Source organism: Podarcis muralis, chromosome 2, assembly GCF_964188315.1.
Source record: "Podarcis muralis chromosome 2, rPodMur119.hap1.1, whole genome shotgun sequence".
Classification (NCBI taxonomy): domain Eukaryota; kingdom Metazoa; phylum Chordata; class Lepidosauria; order Squamata; family Lacertidae; genus Podarcis; species Podarcis muralis.
Genome location: NC_135656.1, coordinates 115,851,189 through 115,878,993, shown reverse-complemented (window position 1 = coordinate 115,878,993; position 27,805 = coordinate 115,851,189). Strand labels below are relative to the sequence as shown.

Below are 27,805 nucleotides of genomic sequence, written 5' to 3'. Positions count from 1 at the left end.
AGGGCATGTAGTAAATTCATGTTTAAGTTTTTTAAAATGGTGAGGTGCAAAGTAATTGAATAAGTATTGCTGGGTGTAGGGGAACTTTATAACCTAATATTCTTTCCCAATAGGTTTTTATTCTTTCTCAATATCGCATTGTCAACTTACCGGTACATTTCCACCACATGTGTAAAAAATACCCCCCCCCCCCAGTCATTTGGCTGAGGGGAGAGAATAATTTTAATTTTTATCAGGGTTATATATAACCATTATTACATAACAATTTTCTCTGATACCTGAGTCCAAAAGAGAACCTATTGTGCTGATGTTCAAAAATTATCCTAGATCTCTATTGGAATATTTCCCCTCATATTCTATGCCCATTTTACCATGAAGTCTTGAACATAAGGAAGTAATAAATTTTACATGTTTGCCAGCCAGTGTTTATTTGTTTATTTTAAAAAAATATTTTATTTTTTACCAACCACCAAAACACAAACAGTGTTTATTTGTTTAATGTACTATCTCCCCCACCAAAAAAAAAAATTTAAAAAATTCAGTCAATTCGCTAATTAGACCAGGGATTTGTAGAATATTCTTGTACATGGGATATCCATTTGAAAACATTGAAACTACAGTTATCAAATTGCCAGTATCATAATGCCATTGTACAGATCTGTGGCACAACCCACACTCTAGGTAATACCTTGACTCAAAAAGGATATTGAAGAGCAGGAAAAGGGCAACTAAAATGATCGAGGGGGTTGGAGCGACTCCGCTATGCAGAAGAGTTCCAAAGTTTGGGACTTTTTAGTTTAGAGATAAGGCAAGTAAAAGGAGACATGCTAAGATGTACATAAGCAGGGCTATTTTTCTAGAAAAAGAGGTGATGGATCTCATGTTGAACAGCTCCGTTGTCCTCTTACATTGGCAATGGCGCCCACCTGATAGGTGCCGGAACAGAGTCCTGGCGAGTCCTGGCTGAAAAAAGCCCTGGATGGAATAATAGCCAACTCAGATGCCTTTAAAAGGGACTTAGACAAATTTATGGATAATAGGGCAATTAATGGCTACTAGGCATGAGAGCTGGACGCAGGTGGCGCTGTGGGTTAAACCACGGAGCCTAGGGCTTGCCAATCAGAAGGTTGGCGGTTTGAATCCCCGCAACAGGGTGTGCTCCCGTTGCTGGGTCCCTGCTCCTGCCAACCTAGCAGTTCAAAAGCACGTCAAAGTGCAAGTAGATAAATAGGTACCACTCCGGTGGGAAGGCAAACAGTGTTTCCGTGCACTGCTCTGGTTCGCCAGAAGCGGCTTAGTCATGCAGGCCACATGACCCGGAAGCTGTACGCCGGCTCCCTCAGCCAATAAAGTGAGATGAGTGCCGCAACACCAGAGTCGTCCGCGACTGGACCTAATGGTCAGGGGTACCTTTACCTTTACCTAGGCATGAGAGCTGCATGCTGCCCTCCAATGTCAGAGGCAGCATGCTCCTGTTGTTTCAGTTTGCAAGCAGATGTTATGCTGCAGTGCTGCCCTCCAAGGTTGGCGTCTCAATCCCAGGAAGTAAAAGCTTTTTAGCAAAACACTTTTTTTTCCTTCAAATGCTTTTTATTGGTTTTTTCACAAACATATATAGAACTTAATCTTTTACAATTATCATTTTGTGTCGTCTTATTTACACTGCGTAAGTTCACGCCCAGACTTCCTTCCTTCCCTGCTTCGGTTTTTTTAATTTATATCTTCTCTTGCAGATTCTTATTTACCCTCTATACACAACACATGTTAACCCTGCTATAGTTTTTAGACTTCTACAGTTAATTCTTACGTATGCAACAAATTTACTCCACTCTTCTTCAAACTTTGCCCCTTTTTGGTCTTGAATTTTATAAGTCATTTTAGCCAGTTGGCACTTAACCAAGACAGCAGGGTTCTAGGGACACCATACTCTCCACAAACGAAGCACGGGGAATCTGGAGAGCTGTGTTGTTTCCAGAAGGCGCAAGAGGGATACCCTATATCCTGCTACCTCCCAGACCCCACCATGTACATCTGCAAGGCTTCATGTGACAACAGCTCCCCAGCACCAATCCACCCAAACACACCAGAAAAACAATTGAAATAAAAACAATTTTTAAAAACCAACAACCAAATTTTTATACACCATTTTTAAAAATAAAAAGACCCCTTTATTTATTGCTTTCTCAAGTATACAGTTCCCAAGGCACCAATCAATCCCAATCGAAAGAAATAAAAACTCACAAAATCTAAAACACTTAAAAGCAACCATCTAAACACTCTTTTCCTCTCGTCTCTCCCTCCCATGGATAATTTGTTAGGGGAAAGGATGAATTTGTATTTAATCATAGAATGCGTTAGTTAAGCACAAGGGCACTGTTTGTGTAGCAATCCAGAGAGCACTTGTTTGTAACTCTCTGTTGACTCTACCCTTAAAAGCTAAACCATTTTTTGTGTGTTATTCTTTCTCAACTTGTTGAATCAACATGTCTGATACTTCTACTCATCCTTTAAATAGTTCCTGCCTGAATAAACTCCAGAAACTGTAAATGATTATTCCAATCTATTTCATCCAAGCTGCAGGGTCTGCTAACGTAACCCCTAGACCATAATGCTCTTAGGAGGCATGGGCCTGCTTTTGGTTTTTGTTCAAAAAGCACAATGGTACTGTTATAAGAATTTTAAGGTCTTATATATAAATAAAATAGATGTTCATAAATGTACGAAGCATACAAATATGTAAACCACATGTCTGAAACCAACACAAAAGCCCTGAAACCATTTTCTCTCTCTCCCAAAATGACCTAGCAGGGCAGCAGTTGAAGAAGGAGCAAAAAGGGTTTTCTTGTGTGTTTCTTTGTGGCTGATTAGCTGTTTTCCCTGTGCAAAGGTCAGAGGGGGCAGGGCTTCTGTTGAGGCAGGGGATTAGCTGTGGGAGGAGCTTATCAGACCTAGCAGGGCAGCGTGGTTCCTCTTCATCCTGGAGAAGAGTGACTAGTGGGGTGCCACAGGGTTCTGTCTTGGGCCCGGTCTTATTCAACATCTTTATCAACGACTTGGATGATGGACTCAAGGGCATCCTGATCAAATTTGCAGATGACACCAAACTGGGAGGGGTGGCTAACACCCCAGAGGACAGGATCACACTTCAAAACGACCTTGACAGATTAGAGAACTGGGCAAAAGCAAACAAGATGAATTTTAACAGGGAGAAATGTAAAGTATTGCACTTGGGCAAAAAAAATGAGAGGCACAAATACAAGATGGGTGACACCTGGCTTGAGAGCAGTACATGTGAAAAGGATCTAGGAGTCTTGGTTGACCACAAACTTGACATGAGCCAACAGTGTGACGCGGCAGCTAAAAAAGCCAATGCAATTCTGGGCTGCATCAATAGGAGCATAGCATCTAGATCAAGGGAAGTAATAGTGCCACTGTATTCTGCTCTGGTCAGACCTCACCTGGAGTACTGTGTCCAGTTCTGGGCACCACAATTCAAGAAGGACATTGACAAACTGGAACGTGTCCAGAGGAGGGCAACCAAAATGGTCAAAGGCCTGGAAACGATGCCTTATGAGGAACGGCTAAGGGAGCTGGGCATGTTTAGCCTGGAGAAGAGGAGGTTAAGGGGTGATATGATAGCCATGTTCAAATATATAAAAGGATGTCACATAGAGGAGGGAGAAAGGTTGTTTTCTGCTGCTCCAGACAAGCGTACACGGAGCAATGGATCCAAACTACAAGAAAGAAGATTCCACCTAAACATTAGGAAGAACTTCCTGACAGTAAGAGCTGTTCGACAGTGGAATTTGCTGCCAAGGAGTGTGGTGGAGTCTCCTTCTTTGGAGGTCTTTAAGCAGAGGCTTGACAACCATATGTCAGGAGTGCTCTGATGGTGTTTCCTGCTTGGCAGGGGGTTGGACTCGATGGCCCTTGTGGTCTCTTCCAACTCTATGATTCTATGATTCTATGACCTCAAATATTTCTCTGCAAGGTTGAAGGAAATGGGAAATTTCCCCATGTTCTCTTTCACAAATCCTGTCCTAAGGGCACATTGAAGATATGTATAGGGTGTGAGCCTGTGACCTGGATTCAGGAATTGAGTAACAAAAGAGTGGCCAGGATGCCCAGGTAATCCAATCAAGCAACCTAGCAGACAAGAGAAAAAAACAAGGCACTCAGATTTGTATTGTAGTCTGGGGCAGGTGGTCCTGGGATACACCCCTTCTGCGATGTATGTATGATGTTTCTGGGGGTGGTCTGGAATTTGAGGGTGGGTAATTTAAAAAGTCTATATATTCCACAGTTGGTATTTAACACCAGCTAAGTTGGCAAAGATATATAAATTGAAATCCAACATTTGTTGGAGATGTGGTAAAGAAATAGGAACAATAATACATATATGGTGGAGGTGTGAGGAAATTAAGAAATTCTGGACAGTAATACATGAAGAATTAAAGAAGATGTTGAAAATATCAATAATAAAAAAACCAGAGATATATCTCCTTGGATTGATAGGGGAAGAGATGGCGGGGGTGGGGGTCAATCTTCTTATATGCAAGTACAACAGCTAGAATAGTGATTACTGCTAAATGGAAATCACAAACTCTGCCCTCAAGGGAGGAATGGATTTGTAAATTAAATGAATACTTAACTTTGGCAAAAATAACAGCTGTTATAAGAAATCAATCGAATCAAAAATTTAAAAAGTAGTGGAAAAATATTGCTCAAAAAAAGATATGCTAATATGCCTGGATTAAAATGTAAAGTATCTGAGGTAAATTAGTAAGGAAGGATAATAAGAATACATAGAAGGATTGAGAAGATTGTAGAATGCAAAGATAAATGTAATCTCAGAATGTAGAGGAAATTGAGTGGGGGGCGGAGGGAAGCGGGGGGAGGGACAAAATACTGCATTTGATTGATGATTTAAATGATAAATATATGTTGGGATGGCTTTGGTATATTTGCATTGTGATGTAATATAGAAAAAACCAATAAAAAATGGGGGGATAAAAAAAATAAAAAGTCTATATAAGGGCAGGCACACCTTTGTTCTGAGTCCCTCCCCCCCTCCTGCGTGTGGGGGGAGCACCCTGTTGCAACAGCTTTAATAAAGATCAGGCTTCCTGGCTGCTTTGCTTCTCAATATTCTCTGGTTGGTCTCTGTTATTTTCTCTTACCAATAGAGAACCTCTTGGGTCCCCCATAAGGAAAAAGGAGCAGTTTTTTCTCATAAAAGTACACAATAGCCAAAAGGGAAAAGATAATTGACAAAACCACATTCCCTCTCACTATTGATCAAGGAGTTGAAAAATTATTTCCTTGGGATGGAAGCATTTTCTGTTTTGTAAATATGAGTGGAATGTGTTCGCTCTGTATAGGATTGGGAACAAGATTAATTAAAAAAAATTATTTGAGCATTAACTCTGGTCAATATCCAAGATGAATTGTCTGGTGTCTACGTAAATGCTCCTTAACCCCAAAGCTTTTGCCACACTCCGGACATTCATATGGTTTCTCCCCGGTATGAATTCTCTCGTGCCGAATCAACTTATCTTTCCGATAGAACTTTTTCCCACACTTGGGGCATTCGTGCACTTTCTCGCCCGTATGGATCTTCTGGTGTCTCAAAAGGCTTGTTCTCTGATTAAAGCTTTTCCCACACCTGAGGCATTCAAAGGGACTCTCCCCGGTGTGGATTTTCTGATTTATGAGAAATGTAGATCTTGTAGGGAAGCTTTTCCCACATTCAGAGCAGTCGTACAATTTATTCCCAGGTTGGATTCCCTGGTGTGCCAGAAGGCATGATTTTTGCTGGGTGCTTTCCCCTGATGTGGGAGAGTGATAGTGTTTCTCTCCAGCATGTTTCATGACGCGTCCTAATCGGTAGTTGCGCTTTTGGCCGTACTTGGAGACTGAGAGCTTCTGGGGCCTCAAGTGTACCAAGGAGGTTTCATTACCAGCAGCTGTAAGACCTTCTGGGAACTTGCTGACTTCATCCTCCTGCTTTGCTGGCTTCCTCCCCTGGTCCCTGTTGGACTCACATCTTTCCTCATCAATAGCTGCTGTCACCGGCATGTTCCATCGAGAAATTTCTGTTAATGTCTTATGCACCTCGTCCTGCTGAGAGTTCTCCATCTTGATCACACTTGTCTTCTTGTCACCTGAAGGGACAGAGAGAGGAATTTTTCCATGATCTGGTCACCTCTTATTTACAGTCCTGCAACTACCTTCTTGTTGGCCTCCCCCAACCCATCCCATCCCATCCCTCCTTTTCCAGTTGATTCAGGATATCTCTGCTACATTCATCTCTCTCCTGTCTAATTATATTTTCACCATCATACTTAAGAAGACCCCTGAAGTTGGATCAGGCCAAAGGAAGCTACTGAGAGTGGCTGAGGAGACAACATAACACCGGTCCTGAAAGACCTACATTGACTCCCAGTACGTTTCCAAGCACAACTCAAAGTGTTGGTGCTGACCTTTAAAGCCCTAAATAGCCTTGGCCCAGTATACCTGAAGGAGCGTCTCCACCCACATCATTTAGCCCATACACTGAGGTACAGTGCTGAGGGCATTCTGGCGGTTCCCTCACTGTGAGAAGCGAGGTTACAGGGAACCAGGCAGAGGGCTTTCTCGATAGTGGCGCCCGCCCTGTGGAACACGCTCCCATCAGATGTCAAGGAAATAAACAACTATCTGACTTTTAGAATACATCTGAAGGCAGCCCTGTTTAGGGAAGTTTTTAATGTTTGATGTTTTATTGTATTTTTAATATCCTGTTGGGAGCCGCCCAGAATGGCTGGCAAAACCCAGCCAGATGGGCAGGGTATAAATAATTTATCATCATCATCTTCTCACAGTGATTAATCAGATGCCTGTTATGAGTGGTGGTTGAGCTGCAAAGTGGAAAACTGAATTCTGCAGAAACACAGCTGCTCCTGTCCTTTCTTTTGAGTCTTCTCCGTTCCCCTGCTCCCTGTTGAGTTTTCCATCTTGAGCTGATGTCTCTTCTTATCACCTGATGAGGTAGAGAGGGGAACCTGGTCCACACTCTGATCATATTTTCTCCAGTTACTAGATTTCTATAGCCTTCATCTCACTGGCTTTCCCTTATTTCCTCAAGCTGATTCATATTGTTTCTGCTAAACTCCATATTTATTTATTGTCCCCATTATCTTAGTACCCCTCTCCATACATCCAGGGCCCAAGGTATATGTCAAACTGAAGTGTGAAAAGCAAAATTCTGCAGCAAGGACAGTAACCAAAATTGCCTTAAATTTTGGAGGGACCTGTACAGAGAAGGAAAAACCAAGGCAATATACCTATTTTTGCATGTGGCACAGAACCATTGGCCTGCCACCTCCCCCCTCTTCCCCTACATGTGGGAGCCTGCAAGGTGGTTCAAATTTTAATTTTGAGGATGGTTATGGTTCTTTGTTAAGCGTTGAATGGCTTGGGACCAGTTTACTTACCTTATTCCTTATATATGTAAGGAATTCAGTCCTTATATATCCCATTGAGCGCTTTGATCAGTGGAACTGGCCCTGCTAAAAAGGTGTCACATAATACTCATTCCGCATTTGTACCAAGTCAGTTTTTTATTGTAGCAGCACCTACATTTTAGACCTCCCTGCCTACTGACACCAGGCAGGTGCCTTTGCCATACTTTTTTCAGTGCCTGCTGGAATGCCATACATGGCTTCTCTGATGGTTGACCAGTGACCCGAGAGCCTCTTGCAACCTCCTTTCCAGCCACTCTCCACACAATGCATTAATTGATGCTTCACGTCTTACGAAAGTGACCTTTCACATGCAGGGTTTGTAATTAGCAGGGCGCCTGGCACATTTTGCACCGAAAGATGCTCCATTTGCGAGCTCCTCAAAAGGTCTGGGTGCCATTTTTTTGCGCCTGGCTAAAACCATAGCTTTAACTACACGGACCTTTGTTGGCAAGGTGATGTCTCTGCTTTTTAAGATACCTAGACAGCATCTTAAAAAGCAGAGACATCACCTTGCCAACAAAGGTCCGTATAGTTAAAGCTATGGTTTTCCCAGTAGTGATGTATGGAAGTGAGAGCTGGACCATAAAGAAGGCTGATCGATGAAGAATTGATGCTTTTGAATTATGGTGCTGGAGGAGACTCTTGAGAGTCCCATGGACTGCAAGAAGATCAAACCTATCCATTCTGAAGGAAATCAGCCCTAAGTGCTCACTGGAAGGACAGATCGTGAAGCTGAGGCTCCAATACTTTGGCCACCTCATGAGAAGAGATGTCTCCCTGGAAAAGACCCTGATGTTGGGAAAGTTGTAGGGCACAAGGAGAAGGGGACAACAGAGGACAAGATGGTTGGACGGTGTTCTCGAAGCTACCAACATGAGTTTGACCAAACTGCAGAAGGCAGTGGAGGACAGGGGTGCCTGGCGTGCTCTGGTCCATGGGGTCACGAAGAGTCGGGCACGACTAAACGACTAAACAACAACAACACTCAAAGATTACTGAAAGGCTTGTGCTTTGAAGCCTCAAAGTATATGTTAAGGATATACAATAAGTTAAGGAGTTTAACAATAAAGAGTAGAGTGTTTTGAAAACTGAAGTATGGTATCAATATTTTTATTGTAAATGCCAAATTAAACACGTATTAACAATTTCTGTACAAAAATGTGATATTAACAATGTGTCACTTTTGTGAATTGCGTATTAGTTCATGCTTATCAAAATAGGAAATAAAAAGTGTTGCCAACCCCCCCAAATGGCGACTAGACATTTTGTTTTTGCATCCACAACCCAGGTCCTAGGAGCCAGTTTGGCTCCTAGCTTTTGTATCCCAGTTTCTAACACTGTTCACATGGTATGTAGCCAATGTGACTTCTCCCAGGATCAGTTAAACACTATCCAAGAGTGGTTTTTCACACACAAGGGGCTTCTGTGAGGTTTCACTCCAGAATTAATTCTCTATCGTGTTCAGTTTTTTTGGGGGGGGAGGGTGTGAGCTGTTGCTGGAGGTTCTCCCCCACATCACATGGTGTAAACTCGTTTTCTTTCATAGGTATTTATGATCACAGTTCCTGACATGTCATGGAATTTCCCGCCAGAAAACAGGTCTCTAAGAGTTGGAGCATATTTTGAGGGCATGTGGGGACAGAAGTCACATTGTCTGAGTGAAACTCCACACAATCGTTGGATACAATCCATAATGTCTGTGTAATATTTCTTTAGCACAGAGCACAGGTGGGTTTGCCAACCAATTCCTAATATGACAAAGTTTGCTGCTGGAACTTTTTTCCAACCCAACACTGAGTTCTCAGAGTACAGCCTCGGTTATGTGGGTCCTCTGATGCTTAACGAGAGTGCATCTTTGGCTAAAGCTTTTCTCACACTTGGCACATTTGAAAAGTTTCTCGCCGAGATGTTTCCTTTGGTGGTCTACCAAACTGTCACTCCGGGAAAAGCTCCTCCCACACTGGGGACACACGTGTGGCTTCTCTCCCGTGTGGATCCTCTGATGCCTCATCAAATGGGCTCTCTGACTGAAGAACTGGCCACACTGAGGACATTCAAATGGTCGCTCCCCAGTATGGATCCTCTCATGCCTGATCATTGTCGCTCTGTTAGAGAAACATTTCCCACACTCGGGACACTCATAGCATCTCTTTCCTGCTCGAACAAGTCTCTGTAAATTCTCTCTTGGGCGGAAAGCGAGCCCACCCTCAGAGCGGTCATTCGATTTCTCTCCAGTGTGCAGTCTCTGGTGTCTCTTCAGATTTTCTCCCTGCCTGAAGCACTTCCCACAATCAGGACACTTAAAAGGTTTCTCTCCTGTTTGGATTCTCTGGTGTTGGGAACGGAAAGCTTTTTGCTGGGTGTTCCCCTCACACTTCAGATAGTTAGAGCAATCCTCTCCATTATAAGCCGTAAGTCCTATGTTGTGGTAGTGGTACCTTCTTTGGTATTTGGAAACGAAGGAATTTTCTGCTCTGGAGTGTCTAAGGGAGGGCTCGTTATGCGCATCTTCTAAAAGCTCCCTGGAGCCATTTTCTCCCCTCACTGGTTCCTTCCCCTCGCATCTCTGCTCATGAATTGCTCCAGCTCCAGGAATGGTCCGTAGAGATAATAACTTCATTATTGTCCCTGTCTCTTCCTGCTGTGAGGGGTTCACCTTGATCAGACATCTCTTTTCATCACCTGAAGAGACAGAGAGAATTGTTTTTTGTTTTGTTTTTAAAATCTAGGTTCTTGTCACCTTTCCTAGACTTCATGCCAACCTTCCCTCCTGCGCGCTCTCTTTCGTTCTCCAAAGTAGGGTGTGTCGTTGCTAAAACTCCTCTTTATTTCCTGTATCTATGATCATATCCCACAACAACCATACCTTTACATTTAGAAGTCAATGGGCTTTAGGTGACCAGGATTTCCAGCGACTGAGGTGAGGCTTCAAGGCCCAGCATAATTCCTCGCAGACCAAAACTTGAATAGATTTTACGGTAAATACTAAAAACAACAGAATAAATCGTGCAAAAAAGCAAGATTTCACAATGCTGCAGCACTGAACTTCAGGAGCTTCTTTCAGCACAGATGACAACAGTCCTTCTGTCGAGGGCCAATAGCAATGGGATTAATAACTGAATATTTTAAGGTCGAATGCTGTGTTCTCAAATGATGTTAATGCCTCCGTTGCAACAGTTAAGGATTTCTTAACCAGCAACAATGGTTCTCAGAGGCTTGATTTCTTTAACACTAATTTCTTTTATTTGAACTGACAAACCTTGCTAACAACAAAAAGAACCCTGCTTCTACAAAATGTAAAGGAAAGGAAGAAAAGAAGAGGAAAGAGCATTTCTTTTTGTGTTTCATAATACTCGGTGGGAATTAAGGAAAAAACTAAAATACCTTTATGTCACTCCCAAACCATTCCCCTTAAAGGAACACCACACTTTCTCAACATCTTCTATGGCCACATGACACACTTCTCTTTCTTCTCAGTGAAATAAGGAAATTCACCTGAATTGCAAATAACACGTGGCTCAGGCAATTGGCAAGGGATGCGGGTGGCGCTGTGGGTTAAACCACAGAGCCTAGGGCTTCCGATCAGAAGGTCGGCGGTTCAAATCCCCACGACGGGGTGAGCTCCTGTTGCTCGGTCCCTGCTCCTGCCAACCTAGCAGTTCAAAGGCATGTCAAAGTGCAAGTAGATAAATAGGTACCACTCCAGCGGGAAGGTAAACAGCGTTTCCGTGTGCTGCATTTTGGGCACCACAGAGGAATGCAGGAAGCTGCCTTATGCTTGAGCAGACCACAGTCCCATCTTCCTCAGTATTTAGGGTTGCCATATTTCAGAGTGAAAATCTGGACAAAAAAGTTGTTGAGGTTTTGGTTTTTTGGCAAAATCTCAAAAAAAAGAAAAAGTTTTTGAGCTATTTTTCAAGAAATTCGCCAAAATCTACACTTAATGGGTTGCCATACACCCAGATTTTTATAGACATTTCAGCAATATTATCTACACTGATTTGCAGCGGCTCTCCAGGGTTTCGGGCAGGAATCCTTTACCCAGCCCAGCCTGGGGAATGAAAACCTGGGACCCCATGTATGAAAAAGAGGTGCTCTGGCTCTGAGCCGCAGCCCTTCCCAAAGGCCTGATCCCTCCTCCTTCATGCCTTTCTTTGTGTGACGGAGTAAATAAACCAGTGTTTCCCAACCTTTTTTGGGCAAAGGCACACTTGTTTCATGAAAAAAATCTCACGGCACACACCATTAGGCTGGTGTGCCGTGGGAGGGAGGCGGGCAAGTCGGGCGGCGAGCACACGCGGGGCGGCGAGCGAGCTCCCTCCCACATCCCATCGCCGCTCGCTTCGGCCGGCCTTCCGGGTTGTCGCAGGCGGAAGGCCTGCGCATGCGCGAGGTTTTCGCGCCTTCCTCCAGTAGGCCGGCCGAAGCGAGCGGCGATGGGAGGGAGCTCGCTCGCCGCCCCGCGTGTGCTCGCCGCCGCCGCCCCGCCTCTCGCCACCCGACTCGCCCGCCTCCCTCCCATGGAGGTAGGCTGGTGTGCCATGGGAGGGAGGCGGGCGAGTCGGGCGGCGAGCACACGCGGGGCGGCGAGCGAGCTCCCTCCCACATCCCATCGCCGCTCGCTTCGGCCGGCCTTCCGGGTTGTCGCAGGCGGAAGGCCTGCGCATGCGCGAGGTTTTCGCGCCTTCCTCCAGTAGGCCAGCCGAAGCAAGCGGCGATGGGAGCTCGCTCGCTCGCCGCCCCGCGTGTGCTCGCCGCCTCGCCTCTCGCCGCCCGACTCGCCAGCCTCCCTCCCACGGAGGTAGGCTGGTGTGCCGTGGGAGGGAGGCCCACCACGGCACACCAGTCAACGTCTCACGGCACACTAGTGTGCCGCGGAACACCGGTTGGGAAACACTGAAATAAACCACAAAGGGGGATATCTTAGCATTGTTCCAAACCCAAGATAATAGTTCATTTCTCCCCAACAAGCCAGTTTCGGTAAACAAGGTGGAATGTCCCTGGGCTTGCAATAGATTTAACTCCCAGTTGTTTCAGAGCAACAGCCACACAATGGTCAACTGCTGGAATGTAATGGAAGCTAGTCCGCTGACTTGCTCTTAAAATTCATTTGCTAATGAAGCAGCATGTGTGTTTGTGTGATCACTGGCTGGGGTTGATGGGAGTTGGGGGAGCAACATCTCAAGTGTCACAGGTTCCTCCACTCCCAGTGCAGAATATTATACACTCCGGGTGCCTTAAGGGATCAAATCTGGCCTCAAGTGGAAAAATCCCAGTTGAGATCCAACCATAAAAGTGGGGGCAGTACCAGGGCTTTTTTTCAGCCTTCTAGCAGTCCAAAAAAAAAAAAAGGATGACAAAGTGCTACAAAATGGTATTTATTGTGAACCGAACGCATTTTGGAAAAGGCTATTTCTCAAGCGCACTGAAATATAGAAAGCAGCTGAGACCAGCTGAGACTCTGCCAATGACCACCCACAAGACCAGCTTTCACAGTGGACAGCTTTCAACATGCTGAGCCAAGCCATGGCTTGACTCGGCAAGGCAAAAGAGCAAAAGGACCTCCCTGGGAACCAGCACACTCATTCATTCGTGCAAACCACAGCTTGGCTTAGCATGACGTGTGACCCCAGGTCTATATAATATTTATTCAGCACAGAGTACACGCGGGTTTGCCTAACAGTTATTAACATGGCATTTCCTATTTCTGTGCTGCTTGTTTTTCTACAGGTCACCAAGTACTCAACCATTTCTTATCAGTTTTTCCGGTGGCCTTTGTGGTAGAAAAAGCTGTCCTTCTGCTTAGGGCATCCAGAAGGTTTCTCATGGAAAAGGTTTCCTCTGATACTGATCAAAACCAGGAAGGGAAACTTCTCCTGCACTCAGGGCAATTGGTGGAGCCTCCCTCTTGTACAGGCCGCCTGACAGTTTCATCAAATGGCAGCTCCCCAGTCTTAGAGCACTTTATACGAAGTGCTTTCTCATATGTATCGTCTGATGCCTCAACAGATGCCCACTCTGCCTGAAGCATTTCCTGCAATCGGGACATTTGTACGGTTTTTCTCCAGTATGTATCCTCTGATGCCTCCTCAAATTTCCTCTGCGAGTGAAGCTTTTCCCGCACTCGGGACATTCATACCATTTCTCTCCTGTCTGGGTTCTCCGATATTTATCAAGACGGGACTTTTGCAGGAAGTTTCCCCTCCCCGTAGGACTTTCATGGGAGTCTTCCCTGGTAGGTTTCAAGAGACGTTCTGATCTGCAGAGGTGCTTTTTAGCATACTTGGATGACAAGGGTGTTCCTCCCCTTATTTTCACTGCAGAGGTTTGGTTAACAGCAGCTCTAAGACCTTGCACAGGTTCAGAGCATTCGTTTTGGTCCTTCACAAATTTCGACTTGCATTTTTGCCCACAAACTACAGCTCTCAGAGTGAGGTTCTTCTGGGATACTTCTGCAGGTGTCCTACGTGTTCTCTCTAAGACTATTTCTGTCTGTTGAGAATCCTCTCTCTTGATGTTTCTTCCCTTCCTGTCTCCTGGAGAGAAAAGAGAGAAGAATTCTGTCCCTGTTCCCCTCAACAACAACAAAAAAGGCACCTCAAGCCATACAACAAGGCCAATCGATGCCAAAGAAATCTGCCCACAGTCCTCATCACAACACAAGACAACCAGGCAAAATAATATGAAGCAAAGGTTTTGATTTATTATTTATTAACCCTTTTGAAAAAAGCTTTTCCACTTTTTCTATTGGAGGGTTTGGTATAAAGGTCAAGGTCAAGGGACCCCTGACCATCTCACTTTATTTGCCGAGCGAGCCAGCGTACAGCTTCCGGGTCGTGTGGCCAGCATGACTGAGCCGCTTCTGGCGAACCAGAGCAGCGCACGGAAACGCCGTTTACCTTTCCGGCGGAGCAGTACCTATTGATCTACTTGCACTTTGATGTGCTTTTGTTTTGTTTTTTTAAAATGATATTTATTAAGAATTTTAAAATTACAAAGAAATAGAGAGAAAAAGAAGGGGAAAAAAGCAATAGAAAGACAAACAGCAGTCAAACAATACAAATCGATAAAAATCAAAATCAGAAAACAAAAACAAAACACATAACACATCAAAATCAAAATAAAAAAACAAGAATAAACCACAAAAATTTAAAAACAGATCCAATATTCCCAAATCCTTAACTGTCATGACCTTATTTCATCGACCTCCTCACAACTCCCTTTTTTGTATTCTAGTTGTATTCTAGTTGTTAATTATAACAGCAAATCCTTTCCATTTTTCATAATATCCTGTCATTAAATTACCTTAATCTATTTTGAGCTATAATACATAAAAAATCCTAAAATTTAAAACTTAGATCTTATTTATACCAATTTCTCCTAACCATAGCATATTCTTGCAAAGTTCTTTTTAACATTTCTGCTAAAGCCAATTAATTTCGTTCCAACATTTTTCTAATATTCATTAATTTTTCAGAACAATCCTAAATAATTTTTTTAAAAAACTTTCTTCCAATCTTCATCCAACGTCTCTTCCTCCTGGTCCCGGGTTTAGTCAGTCCTTTCTATCCCATCCATCTAGTTCATTAACCTGGTAATCTTATGTCCGAGGCCCTTAAGTCTCTTCCATGTCCCTTCCGCAGATCTTCTTCATATTTATACCTGTACTTTACTTTGTCTCCTGGTCCTTTCACTCGTGGAAATGCCAACTTAACAATATTTTTGTCCCTTCTCGACAGATCAGCCCCTTTTCCGTAGCCCACACTGAACTCCATGTGTTTTTTAAAGACGTGTTTCAAACCCCCTCCAGAGTTGAGGACCCCCACAACCCCAGACTCCTCACGGCCCATTGCCAGACTTGAAAGGTCAAAACATCCCTGCATAGGGGGGTCTATCCAGCCCCCCATCTCCAAGCCAAATACAACTCTATCTCTCCAAATCTGGCTTTTTCCAAATTCATTTGTCAGATCCAACAACTCATGTTCCTGCTGGGCCACAGCTCCCTCCATCTCTACCACCCAAGGTCCAACAACAACCTCCTCCCTCATCTGATCTGTCAGAGCACAAGTTGGTTCCTGGGTGGGTTCTATATAGATACCCACTGCCTGTCCAAAATTTCTAATCGCAACAGTCATCAAATCCGTCTTCTCATGTAACTGTTCCGTCTTCTCATGTAACTGTTCCAGTAAAGCACTTGTCTTGCAGAAAGCACGCACCAGAGCCTCTGAGTACATTGTTATGCAAGGTCAGAAGTCTGTTCCCAAGGTCTTAATCTGTTGCAGCTGCAAAGCTCCCCAGTTCAAATTCAATAACAGTTTCACAAGCTCCCTCTAGGGGAAAAACTTCTATTTGTATCCATCTCTTTTCTTTTTTTTCCAAAAGCAGATCTAACAACAAAGTTTCCTTTTTCAGATATTTTGTCAATATTTGTTCCTTTAACATGCGAAGGAGAACAATGGAATCACTATGTTTCTCTTCTTTTGACTGTCTGTCACAAACGTTTGTCTGTAGTCAATGAACTTCCCAATAGCTTCTGTCCTGACACCCCGCTCCCAGGTTCAAGACGGTGGAAAATTACTTTTCTTTACACTCTCTTCTGCAGGTTTAAACAATCCGGAAAAAATCCCCCCTCTTACTCTACACACATTAAACATAATAGAAACACCGCCACCCGACCCCACCCCCATCCATCTTCCCTCTCTCCACCCCCCCTTTTCTTCTCTCTTTCTTTTTTCTTCTCCCCCTAATGCCTCAACAAATGAAATGGATTTGTAAAAATGTTAAAGGAAAAAAAAAAAACAACAAAAAACGAGGCACTACACTTCTGTAAAACAAGAAAATCCTTAATAAAATATTTTAAAAAAAGGAAAAGCACAAAAAAAATCCCCCCTCTTCTCCTGCTTCCGAAAGGGGTTCAGTACTTTTAAATGATGAAAGTTGATCCTTTGCGAACGATTTTTTGAACTCTAGTTTACCATGTCTTTGCTTTAATCTATCTACAAGAAACAGAAGGCTGACTTCCTGTTTAGACCTTCCTGCTTCAGTGCCAATTTAAGAAGAATTTCTCAATCCAATTTCCCGTTCTACTCACTGGTCGTTGTTTAAAGTCCAATTGTCCAAATTTAATCTACTCAAGGGTAGTTGTTTTTGTAGCCAAATTGTCCCAGGAAGAAGGTAGCGCTCTCCGGCAACGGCTATGCAGCTTCGCTCCACGGAAGAAGCAGTTGACTCTCAGCACCGCGCCACTTGCCCCTCTTCGCTCCGGAACCCGTAATTGGGTTCCTTTACGGATTGGGGGGGGCGCGAAAGGTGCCCGCCGAGTCCCATGGTCACAGGCTTCATCCGCCTGTGATTTTTTAAAGGGTCCCCGCTTCGCCGTAGCGTAACAGACCCGTTTTCCGTGGAGCCAGTCCCTCCAGATCAGAGGGAATCCGCCATTACCGATGGCGCCACCCCGGATGTCGCACTTTAATGTGCTTTTGAACTGCTAGGTTGGCAGGAGCAGGGACCGCGCAACGGGAGCTCACCTTGTTGTGGGGATTCGAACCACCGACCTTCTGATTGGCAAGTCCCAGGCTCTGTGGTTTAACCCACAGCGCCACCCACATCCCTTGGGATAAAGGTACACAGCAACAAATTCCAAAAATTGCAAGGAAATCTATTGAAATGTTTAAAAAAATAAAAAGTGAAATGCAACAAAACTGAAGGGAATATTATATAAACAATCCAGCTTGTGGTACAAAAAATGGGAATATTACAAAGTGTGTAAGGGCCACCTTTGTCCTTTCATGGCTCCACAGAGGCCCTGTGAAACCTCCGATCCCATAGTTAGATGGCACCCTTTGAGCGTGGACATACAATTTGCAGTTTTGGGACCAGTGAGTAAATAGGTTTTTGTGGAAGAAGGTTCAAAGTCCAAGCCTGGAGAAAAAGAAAGAGGGCAGAGTGAAGCAAGTCAGATTGCACTAAAGGACATGAGTGGAACAGGTCTGTTAAAACAGGAGGATAAACTGTGCTGTTGTTGGGAGACAACCACAACAGCCCCTCACCCTGTCCCCCCTGGAGGGAAAGATAGGGCCAAACATCTGAATGTGCAGAGACCAACTTTGTGGCTTTTTTGTATGGGCTCTGTATGAATCAAAAATCAAACTAAAGAAATGTGAATGCTTAACTGGGATGAGCTGGGCGAGACGGTGATCCGACGCAAACCTGAAAGTGCCGTTCCACTGGAGAAAGGAAGACATTCGCCCTCAGATGCTCTCGAAGCTGACGGTCCCAAATTGTTCAGCTGAACCTGGGAAGGTTTGGTTGCCTGACTGGTGGCAGCGTTCCTCATCGTTTTGTGCCAGTGGTCAATGATATCGGTAACGTGGCACTTCCAGGTCCTGCTTGACGTGCAGGAACTGGTTCAGCCATTTGAAAAAGAGCTGTGTCTGCCACTCCCTGGTGGCTGTTCCCTTCCAGGAAGGCCTAGTCGCCCTTCCACAGATGCCCTGCCTCTTGCCAGCACCGCAGCCAATTCCTCTCGTAGTCATGGGTCCTTGTCTCATCCGAGATCCATAGCAACTGGGAGACAGTCCAATTGTTTGAAAAGAGTCACCCCCAGTTCTCAATAAAGGCACTGATTTCCCCATCTATCCCTAAGTTGGACCATAAGTTGGGGAAACGGTGAACACGAACAACAGGTAAAGGTAAAGGACCCCCGAATGGTTAAGTCCAGTCAAAGGCGACTACGGTGTTGTAGTGCTCATCTCGCTTTCAGGCCGAGTTGTCCACAACAGACAACTTTCCGGGTCATGTAGCCAGCATGACTAAACCACTTCTGGCACAACTGAACACTGTGATGGAAGCCAGAGTGCACGGAAACACCATTTACCTTCCCGTCACAGCAGTACCTATTTATCTACTTGCACTATGACGTTCTTTCGAACTGCTAGGTTGACAGGAGCTGGGGCAGAGGAACGGGAGCTCACCCCGTCGCGAGGATTCAAACCGCCAACCTTCCAATCGGCACCACAGTGCCACCCACCCTATTTGAGTACGGCGCAATTATGTAGAAACCAGGATTTATGAGAGCAACGCAGGACGGGAGGGGAGGTGTGGTAAAAGGCAAGGACAGGTGTGATGCAGGGAAGCACAGTGGGATAAACCCCGACGCCAAAACAATACAGGTGCCAGTGGCATAAAACGGGACTCAAGAGACAGTGGCAGAGCATAAACAGGAGCGAGCCGTAGAACAAATGTTAAGGGGAAATACAGGCATAGTAAGAACACATATGAAGAAAACACTTATACCTGTGTTTGGCAAAAGACACACAAAGACACACAGCTCTTTAATGTAAAACAGGGGTGGGAAATCTTTTTTCAGACAGAGGGCCACATTTCCTCCTGGGCAACTTTCCAGGGGCCGCATGCCTGCGGTGGGCAGGGCAAGAAGCAAATGTTCAAGATCACACTACAGCTCAGACAAACGCCACTTGCGGAGGGCATCAAACAGAGCCATTAGGATGTATGGCTTGGGGAAAGCTGAAGAGAAAGGCATGACTGAGGGGCTCCCCACCCCTGCCATAGGCACTAAGGAATACCACACAGGCCACACAAACACTGGCACACGCACACACACTCTCCATCCTCTGGCCAAGGAAGCAATAATGCATTTCAGCTCTGCAAAAGTTCTCAAGAAGGGTGTGAAGCAAGGTATGCCCTGGGAAGAGTCTTGAGGGCCACAGTGAAAGGTCTCAAGGGCTGTTTTCCACCCCCAGACCTGAACTTCCCCACTCCTACTGTAAAATGAAGTTTAGACCTCAGCAATGGAGCATGTGCGTTGCAGGCAGAGGACCCCATGTTCATTTTCAGAGAGCAGATCCAGGAGAGGCCTGCTGCCCATTAAGAACCATGTGGCTCTTATAAAGGCAGACAACGTCCTACGTTCTGAGATTTCGTGAAGCATTATCCATACACATTCCAGCTTATTTTTGCATTCACAAGTAAGGGCTAGAGACTTCCATTTAAAAAGAAAATAAAGCTACACCACTTTTTGCAAAACTGCATGGAAACAAAAAACAAAAAAGACTTCTTCTGATTTTTAGCCAAATACTTTCTGCTGCTTCTGCCAAGCCTGAGAACATTAGAAAAATATCTGGGAAAACTATCCTGGGAGAGAGAAGACAGAGGCAAGGATGTTCTCCAGTCCTCTAAGGGGAACCCCAGAGTTCTTCAGAGGCAGTGTGGTGTAGCAGTTAGAGCATCTGACTAAGATTGAGGAAGACCCAAGTTCAAATCCAATTCAGCCACGAGACTTGCAAGGGTGATCTTGTCCCAAACAGCATCCCTCACCCCTAACCTACCTTGTGGATTAAGAAAGGAGTGGGGGGCAGTCCATTTACACCACCAAGAGCACTTTGGCAGAAAGGCAACATTAAAACACAGGAATTTGTGTGTGTTGCAAGAGTTGCCATTTTGGGTTCTCTATCCCCTTACCTGAATCTTGACTTGGGAATCCTTCACTTTCCACAGGAAACTGGACAAAGATCTCCTCTTCTTTTTCATGGTGTGAGGAAGGGTCAGGTTTAGGAATCAAGAGCCCCTCTTAAGTTTGAGAGAGACAGAAAAATAATAATAATTATTATTATTTCTGTCACAAAGAACATGCATTGATTCTTCCTGGCAGTTTTTGGCTTTTTAAAAAAAATTTGACAACAAAAATGAACTATTGATAAGAAAAGCAATTTGAACTCAAAACAGTTTAACAAAAGCAGTGAGTGCTTGGCGCTGCCCAAGTATTTTTAGAAACCAACAAATATTGTGGTTTGTAATGAACTGTATGTTTGGACCCATCATGCAAAAAATCGATATATCAGGGCTTTAATGGAGCAGAGACTTACCCAAAGATTCTGTATCTCTATTTTCTTCCTGCATGACTTGCCAAAACATGGTCCTCTGGCCTGGTTGGGCTGGAGAGGACTCGTCCATGTGTGAAGTTTCCTCGAGATTCATTGGCCCCTGAGAACAGGAGATGGACAAGATTGCTTATAGGGCGACATCAATATGTACAGACCTGGCAAGGGCTCCCTATCCAAAGGTGCTTCACAATTTAGGATTTGACAGAGAGGGAAAACGTAATGATGTGTGGCTATATTCTTAGGGATGGTTTTACACTAATAAATCACTTAGAAGCCATCCTGGCAAGTAACCTGCATATACATAAATTAAATAGTTTAAATGACTGAGAAATGGACAACCTAGGTCTTGCTCCTTAAAAGTGAACATACCTTAGCCTGACCCGACATGGCCATTTCCGGGTTTTCAAGAGGAAGCAAGTTGCTGTGATCCCTTGAACCTTGGCTTCCACTGCCTGTGAAGGACAGAAGGAAGATAATTTAATCATCATCATCATCATCATTTTATTGCCTTTCACTTATGTTTCAATAGGATTTACAAATAAACCAGAAGGACAGCCCAAAAAATAGAACAGAAAACAAACTGAAGACAAGTTGAAGAACGATGCAAAATGGACGCTAATGGCAGAGGGAAATTTACCCATCTGGGGCAGCTTGTTGGAGCAAAAACATCTCCTGCTGTTTCCAAGCAGTGCAGGCAGCGACAGGAATGCTGTTCCATAGAACAGCAGCGGCCACACTGCAAGCCCTGCTCTGAGCAGATTTCTGACATTTTGGGGGGTCTGAGGTGGAAACCCTCCTGCAGAAGGCAGTTAGCAGGTGCTGGCGTTGCTTCTTTCAAACACAGGGCCTTCAAAACTTTAACTTTCCTTCTGTCGTGTCTCAGGTGGCACATCCCACTTTTCTGAATTTGCAGCTCCTTCTGCATATGCTTCTGTAGGGCAAACTCTGAAGATGGGATCATAGCCTTAAAGCCAAAGTGGAAGCCTTACCCAGCAAACAAAGACCGTCGCTACTCCTTTGCTCCTCTGTTTCCTCAGCCTCCAGGGAACCCTCCTGCAGTGGCTTCTGAGGAAAAAAGACAATCCGATTGGTGAAGAATTTAGAGATACCCTTATCCATAGGACTTGAAGATGCTCGTAAACGTAGAAGCTGCCCTTTCTGCATTTGAACTTATCTCTTATAATCATCAACCTTGTTTGAGTATCTCTTTCGGGATATGGACTGCTTATATTAATTCATGTGTTTAAGTCAGGACTGGTGGATTACTTTAACTCTTAATGTGAGCAGATTGTGTTTCTATTTTTTCCCTCTTTTTGTTACATTTGCAAAAGAAAAAGGCATCTAAAAAAGAAGATGACATTGGGCATTTGCAGTCATTTCAAGCCTCTGAAAAGCAGGGCTGCCAGCTTTTCCATCAGCCTCTGTTCCTGGGCTTAGCAGCAGTTTGATTTCACTGACACTGGCAGGCAATTGCTGCTTTTCTCCTTCTGCGCTGTGCAGTGAAGGGTTACACCTATCCCTGCATTCAAGCAGCTGCCTAAAAGCACAAGAGCAGGGCAGAGCTGGTTAGCTGACAACCCTCTGTGTGTGTGTTCCCAATAGGGCTACTAATATTTTACTAAGAGTTATCTCCTTGAATTGGACAACAGCTCTACGGCCACATTCACACTAAACAGTGGTACCTCGGGTTACATACGCTTCAGGTTACAGACTCCGCTAACCCAGAAATATTACCTTGGGTTAAGAACTTTGCTTCAGGATGAGAACAGAAATCATGCAGCGGCGGCGCAGCAGAAGCAGGAGGCTAATTAGCTAAAGTGGCGCTTCAGGTTAAGAACAGTTTCAGGTTAAGAGCAAACCTCCAGAACAAATTAAGTACTTAACCTGAGGTACCACTGTACATTAAAGTGGTGTGACACTGCTTTAATAAGTCATGGCTTCTCCCAAAAAATTCTGGGAACTGTAGTATGTTAAGCCCCAGGGAGCATGGCCAATGCTCAGGGATCATGTGAGTTGTAGTTTGAAACATCTGGAAGGAAACTACTTGGGAAAGGTAGCGTTATCCTCTTCAAGATTCTGGAAATTAAACCTCAAACCCTCACCTGCCACTCTGCAGCCTTGGCCAAGTAGAAAGACTGGGCCATTATAAAGAGATTTAGTGGTTCTTAATTGATCGGTGATGTGGTAGTGTTGTATTGTATTATTTATGCAAATTGATTTTCTCTGGAGTTAAAGATCTGACTAGGACAAACCTTGTTATGTTGAGTTCTCATTTTATACAAATTGTAAATGGTGCCTGTTTGATAATGTGTGGTTTGCTATGCCTAATAAAGGATATTATTATTATAAATTACAAAACAAAAATGCTGTTGTTTTTCTCCCTGCCTGTCTTGGCAAAACCCCACAGGAATGTTCCCCAAATTTCTTGGTTGGAGTCGTGAAAAGTTAACACTCTTTTTCAGAGGGGATACATGTAAACACTTTGCACATGCCTAAGACAGTTAAATGGATTATTGTCTCACCTGCCACTCTGCAGCCTTGGCCAAGTCTTGCTGGCTGGCCATCAGGAACTCCTCCGCCAGGGCCACCGCCTGCGAACACGACTCCGGTCCTCCTGCTCGGATCCAGCTCTGCAGCTCTGGCGGGAGGCTGGCCAGGAACTGCTCCAGGACCAGCAGCTCCAGGATCTGCTCCTTGCTGCGTCTCTCTGGCTTCAGCCACCGGTAGCAGAGCTCCTGCAGCTGCAGGTGGATCCTCCGGGGGTCCTCCACCTGCTGGTAGCGGAACTTCCTGAAGTGCTGGCGCTGCACCTCCATCTTGATAGCGTCGCCTCGCAAGATGGCCGCCTTCACCTTCCCATAGTCCTTCCTGTCTCCAGCTTCCAGGGCGACGAAGGCCTGTTTGGCTTCCCCGCTCAGAGCAGGCAGGAGCCGGGCTGCCCATTCTTCCCTAGGCCACTGGCAAGCTCCGGCCACTTGCTCGAAGGAGGCCAGAAAGGCCTTGGCATCGTCCCATGGGGCGGCCTCCAGTGACAATGGGTTCTCCGTCGTGTGAGGAGACTGCAATGTTGTCAGGAACTCCTGCCATTGGGCCTCCCAGCGCTGTTGCATCCCGTTGCAGGGCTCCTGCTTGGTCTCTAGGGATGCTCTCCATCCTGACTGCTCCCTCACAAAGTCCGATTGAGCCACGCTGGAGGGCTTGTTATCCCCTCCCAGCCCTCCTTCTCGTTCTGGGCTCACAATTTGAGGCTCCATTTTCCCACCCAGTCTGCGAAGCCCTGAATCTGGAATCTGGAGGTGGAGGAGTGGGCTTGTTGGCAGACTAACCCCAGTAGAAGCCTCTTTCCCCACCACACTCAAATTTCTCTTCTCACGAGAGACTTCCTGAACTTTTGGCGAGTATTATCTCATACTTTGAAGCTGACCTTAGGGTATATAACAAAAGACCTGACGTAAAAAAATGAATTTGCAGCAAAAATCGACACACCAAGTGAGACCAATAAGGGTCGCAGGCAGACCGCTGGTGCCTTTTCACATTGTCTGGCAAAATTTTATTTTGTTTAGAAATCAACCTGACATAGATTATCCTCCATAAGCAGCAGTAAAAATAGGGACTTCTTAAGAAAGGTCTGTTGGTGGTTGTTTTCTTTTAATTATGCCTTGTTGATGGCTTGTTGGTTTCTGACCCCACGTGGCACCTGAAAGACGAAAATATTTACCATTGACAAATGATGGCTGTTACAAACATCCAAGGTGATGATGATTCTACTATTGTGCCCAAGGACCGCAGGGTTCAAACCTCTCCACATTTGTTAATTAAAAAAACCCCACATACATTGATCTGAGTGTTGCATCACCCTTAAAATAAATAAAACTTTTAAAAGAAAATGAGAAAGAGCAGAATTCTGGTCAAGAGGCCTCTGCTCTGGGGAAGAGCCATTGCTCAGTGTTAGAGGAATCGCTTTGCAAGCAGAAATCACAGAAATCATAGAGTTGGATCATCTAGTTCAACCTCCTGCAATACAGGAATATGCAGCTGTCCCACACAAGGATCGAACCTGTGACCTTGGCATTATCAGCACCATGCTCTAACCAACTGAGCTACCCAGGATGATCCCAGGTTTAATCCCTCAGCATCTACAAGTAGGCCTTGGAGGCAAAGTCCACAATGCCTATGCTGTTTTGTTGGAGGCTTCACTCCAGGTTTTCAGTCAAGTGCTTCCCTCCAACAAGTTTATATCCTTGCCCTTGGAAGGTACCCCTGCCCGTACGGGCCAGTCTTGACAGACTCTGGGGTTGTGCGCCCATCTCACTTAAGAGGCCGGGGGCCAGCGCTGTCCGGAGACACTTCCGGGTCACGTGGCCAGCGTGACAAGCTGCATCTGGCGAGCCAGTGCAGCACACGGAACGCCGTTTACCTTCCCGCTGGTAAGCGGTCCCTATTTATCTACTTGCACCCGAAGGTGATTTCGAACTGCTAGGTTGGCAGGTGCTGGGACCGAACGACGGGAGCGCACCCCGCCACGGGGATTCGAACCGCCGACCTTTCGATCGGCAAGTCCTAGGCACTGAGGCTTTAACCCACAGCGCCACCCGCGTCCCTGGCATCCTTGCCCTTAGGTACTGGCTAAAATTAAAAAGGGGGATAGGGCCCGTTTTAATACTTTCAGCTTTCAAGGATGTGCTGAATCTTAACACCGGAGCAACGCCATCTTGGAATCAGGAAACGCTACAAGTTACTGAGAGTTACGGCCTTTCTTTGGACAATTCTGAGTTCCTTAAGACTTTGAGGTGGCATCTTGCCTCATGAAATCTGCTGTTTTGAAGCACTATTTCGTGCTGGCCGCACGTCTAAGCTTGTCTGTCCAAAATTTGCCCCTTGGTAAGCCAAGCTACCCATTCCGATGTCTCACCCTCACTTATGTGACCAGCACCACCAGCAGCATGTGGAAGCAAGTATTATTATTATTGTTGTTGTTATTAATATGCCCCACTGCTTCCTGGTTTGCCCAATCTACACAGACATTGAGAGAAGCCTTGTTCAAAGATTTAAATCTCCCAGCTGGGAGTTAAACTGGGTATTTGATTAACTTTTTATAAGGCAGCAGGTCCCCCTACACTTCTGGAAAAAGTGGCCGGTTTTTTTGAGCGGCAATTTTGAGAAGAAAAGTTTGTGGGGATGATCCTCTTCAGGGGAGCAAACTGTCATCTCACAGAGTGTCTGCTTTTAATAATAATTTTAACCACGTAATATATTTTAATCCATTTCTATTCTGTATTCTGTGTTCTATCTTTTGTAATGGCTTCGGCTAAACAAACAGACAAACAAACAAACATCTCCCTCCTGGCTCTTAACCCGATACCCCTTATCCTCATAGAACTCTAGCCCAATGGTTGCTATTAATTCGATTCTGAATTGATTTTAGAATGTATTTTAATTAATTGACTGCGATTTTATGTAAATTATGCTATTTTTACTGTTGTTAGCCGCTCTGAGCCCAGCTTTGGCAGGGGAGGGCGGGATATAATTTATTTATTTATATTATTATTATTATTATTATTATTATTATTATTATTATTATTATTATTAGTATTAGTATTATTAGTATTATTTAACGCCATTCAATACCAAGAAAAGGAGTGAGCGGATCTCCCTCTTAAAAGCACAAGAGATACCACCCCTCCAAGCTTCCTTACCCACAACCAAAAATACCTTTTAACTCCAGCTGCACCTTCAGGGAAACAGGGGAAGACTTTCCACAGCACGGAATTGTTGTTTTTTCAAAGAGCATCATTTTGAAGCACCGGGTGCTCATTAACCGGCAGGCGACGAGGCTGAGCACCGGCAAGCGCAGCAGTATTTTTTTTTTTTAACGATATATTCAAATATTGTACATAAAACCAAGCCCCCTTGTCCTCATTTGAACCCACGGCTTCCCCAGTTTCTGTTTGTTCCCTGTGTGCAAAGGAGGGATTGAAGTTGGTCTGCAGATGATGATGATGATGGAATGCAATTAAATGATGATGATCAAATGCAATAAAAGGGAAGGAGGCGGAGGGGAGTTCGGGCAGTAAGTGAGACTCACCTTTTTAGGGGAAAAGGAAGCGCGGCTCCCCGGGATTTTCCGGCGGGGAAAGGGGAGAGGAGGGCGGCTGCGAGGTCTCTGGAGCGATGGAGGCTGCTCTCGTTCCCAGTCACCTTCTTTTTCTTCCTCCTCCTCCTCCTCATAGTCTAATGGCGGCAGAGAGGGAGCCGAGGTTCCTGCACGCGAGCAATGCTGCCCCCGACTGGAAGGAGCTGCTCATGGCTCCTCCACCCACCCAAAATGTTGTTGTTGTTGTTTAGTCGTTTAGTCGTGTCCGACTCTTCGTGACCCCCTGGACCAGAGCACGCCAGGCACCTCTGTCCTCCACTACTTCCCGCAGTTTGGTCAAACTCAAGCTGGTAACCTCGAAAACACTATCCAACCATCTCGTCCTCTGTCGCCCCCTTCTCCTTGTGCCCTCCATCTTTCCCAACCTCAGGGTCTTCTCCAGGGAGTCTTCTCTTCTCATGAGGTGGCCAAAGTACTGGAGTCTCAGCTTCAGGATCTGTCCTTCCAGTGAGCACTCAGGGCTGATTTCCTTAAGAATGGATCGGTTTGTTCTTCTTGCAGTCCATGGGACTCTCAAGAGTCTCCTCCAGCACCATAATTCAAAAGCATCAATTCTTCGGCGATCAGCCTTCTTTATGGTCCAGCTCTCACTTCCATACATCACTACCCACCCAAAATAATTTGAGTAATTAGTTCTTGTTTAATTATGATTACATTGCCCCTCTCCCCCGCCTCGAAGGATCGAACTCAAAACGGCTTGCAAAAGCAAAGATTTCAGAAATAGATATTAAACACGAATGAAAGGAGCCCACAACAACATGCCCACGAATCTAAAAGTTGTTTTTGTTTAGTAGTTGTAACTCGCTCTGGGACCTTATGGAATGCAAAGGTTGGATAGCCATTTTGCTTGTCGTTGAGTTTCCTGCATTCCAGGGGGTTGGACTAGATAACCCTTGGGGATCCCTTCCAACTTATTTATTTGTATTTGTAGAGCGCCCTTCATCCAAGGCTCACAGGTGGTTTGCAATATTTTATAGTCCAGAAGAAAAGGGACCCAAAACTCGCAGGGTCATCTAGTCCAACCCCCTGCAAAACAGGAATCTCAGCTAAAGCATCCATGACAGATGGCCCTCCAACCTCTGATTATAAACCTCCAAGGAAGGAGAGTCCGCCACCTCCCCAGGGAGACCGTTCCACTGTCCGACAGCTCTTACCGTCAGAAAGTTCTTCCTGATGTTTAGTTGGAATTGCCTTTCTTGCAACTTGAAGCCCTTGGTTTGGATGCCACCCAAGAGAGCTGGAGA

At 45.1% G+C, this 27,805-nt stretch overlaps 1 protein-coding gene across 4 annotated transcripts; it reads right to left on the bottom strand.

The window, feature by feature from the left end:
* Window positions 1-175: 175 nt before the first annotated feature.
* LOC114592197 (uncharacterized) lies at window positions 176-26,688 on the bottom strand. 4 transcript variants are annotated; one of them, XM_028720181.2, is made up of 7 exons: window positions 26,493-26,679; window positions 22,930-24,104; window positions 21,397-21,472; window positions 20,777-20,859; window positions 20,390-20,507; window positions 19,986-20,093; window positions 176-6,164 (listed from the first exon to the last, which is right to left on the bottom strand). In XM_028720181.2, the coding sequence occupies exons 2-7, from the start codon at window positions 23,659-23,661 to the stop codon at window positions 5,431-5,433; spliced, it is 1,851 nt and encodes a 616-aa protein (XP_028576014.2). In that variant the 5' UTR covers window positions 23,662-24,104; window positions 26,493-26,679; the 3' UTR covers window positions 176-5,430. The 4 variants fall into 4 exon arrangements, with proteins under 4 accessions (XP_028576014.2, XP_028576012.2, XP_028576015.2 ...); XM_028720179.2 differs by lacking the exon at window positions 176-6,164 and adding an exon at window positions 8,600-10,187 and having other exon boundaries at window positions 26,493-26,688; XM_028720182.2 differs by lacking the exon at window positions 176-6,164 and adding an exon at window positions 12,868-14,041 and having other exon boundaries at window positions 26,493-26,687.
* Between the last annotated feature and the right edge of the window lie 1,117 nt (window positions 26,689-27,805).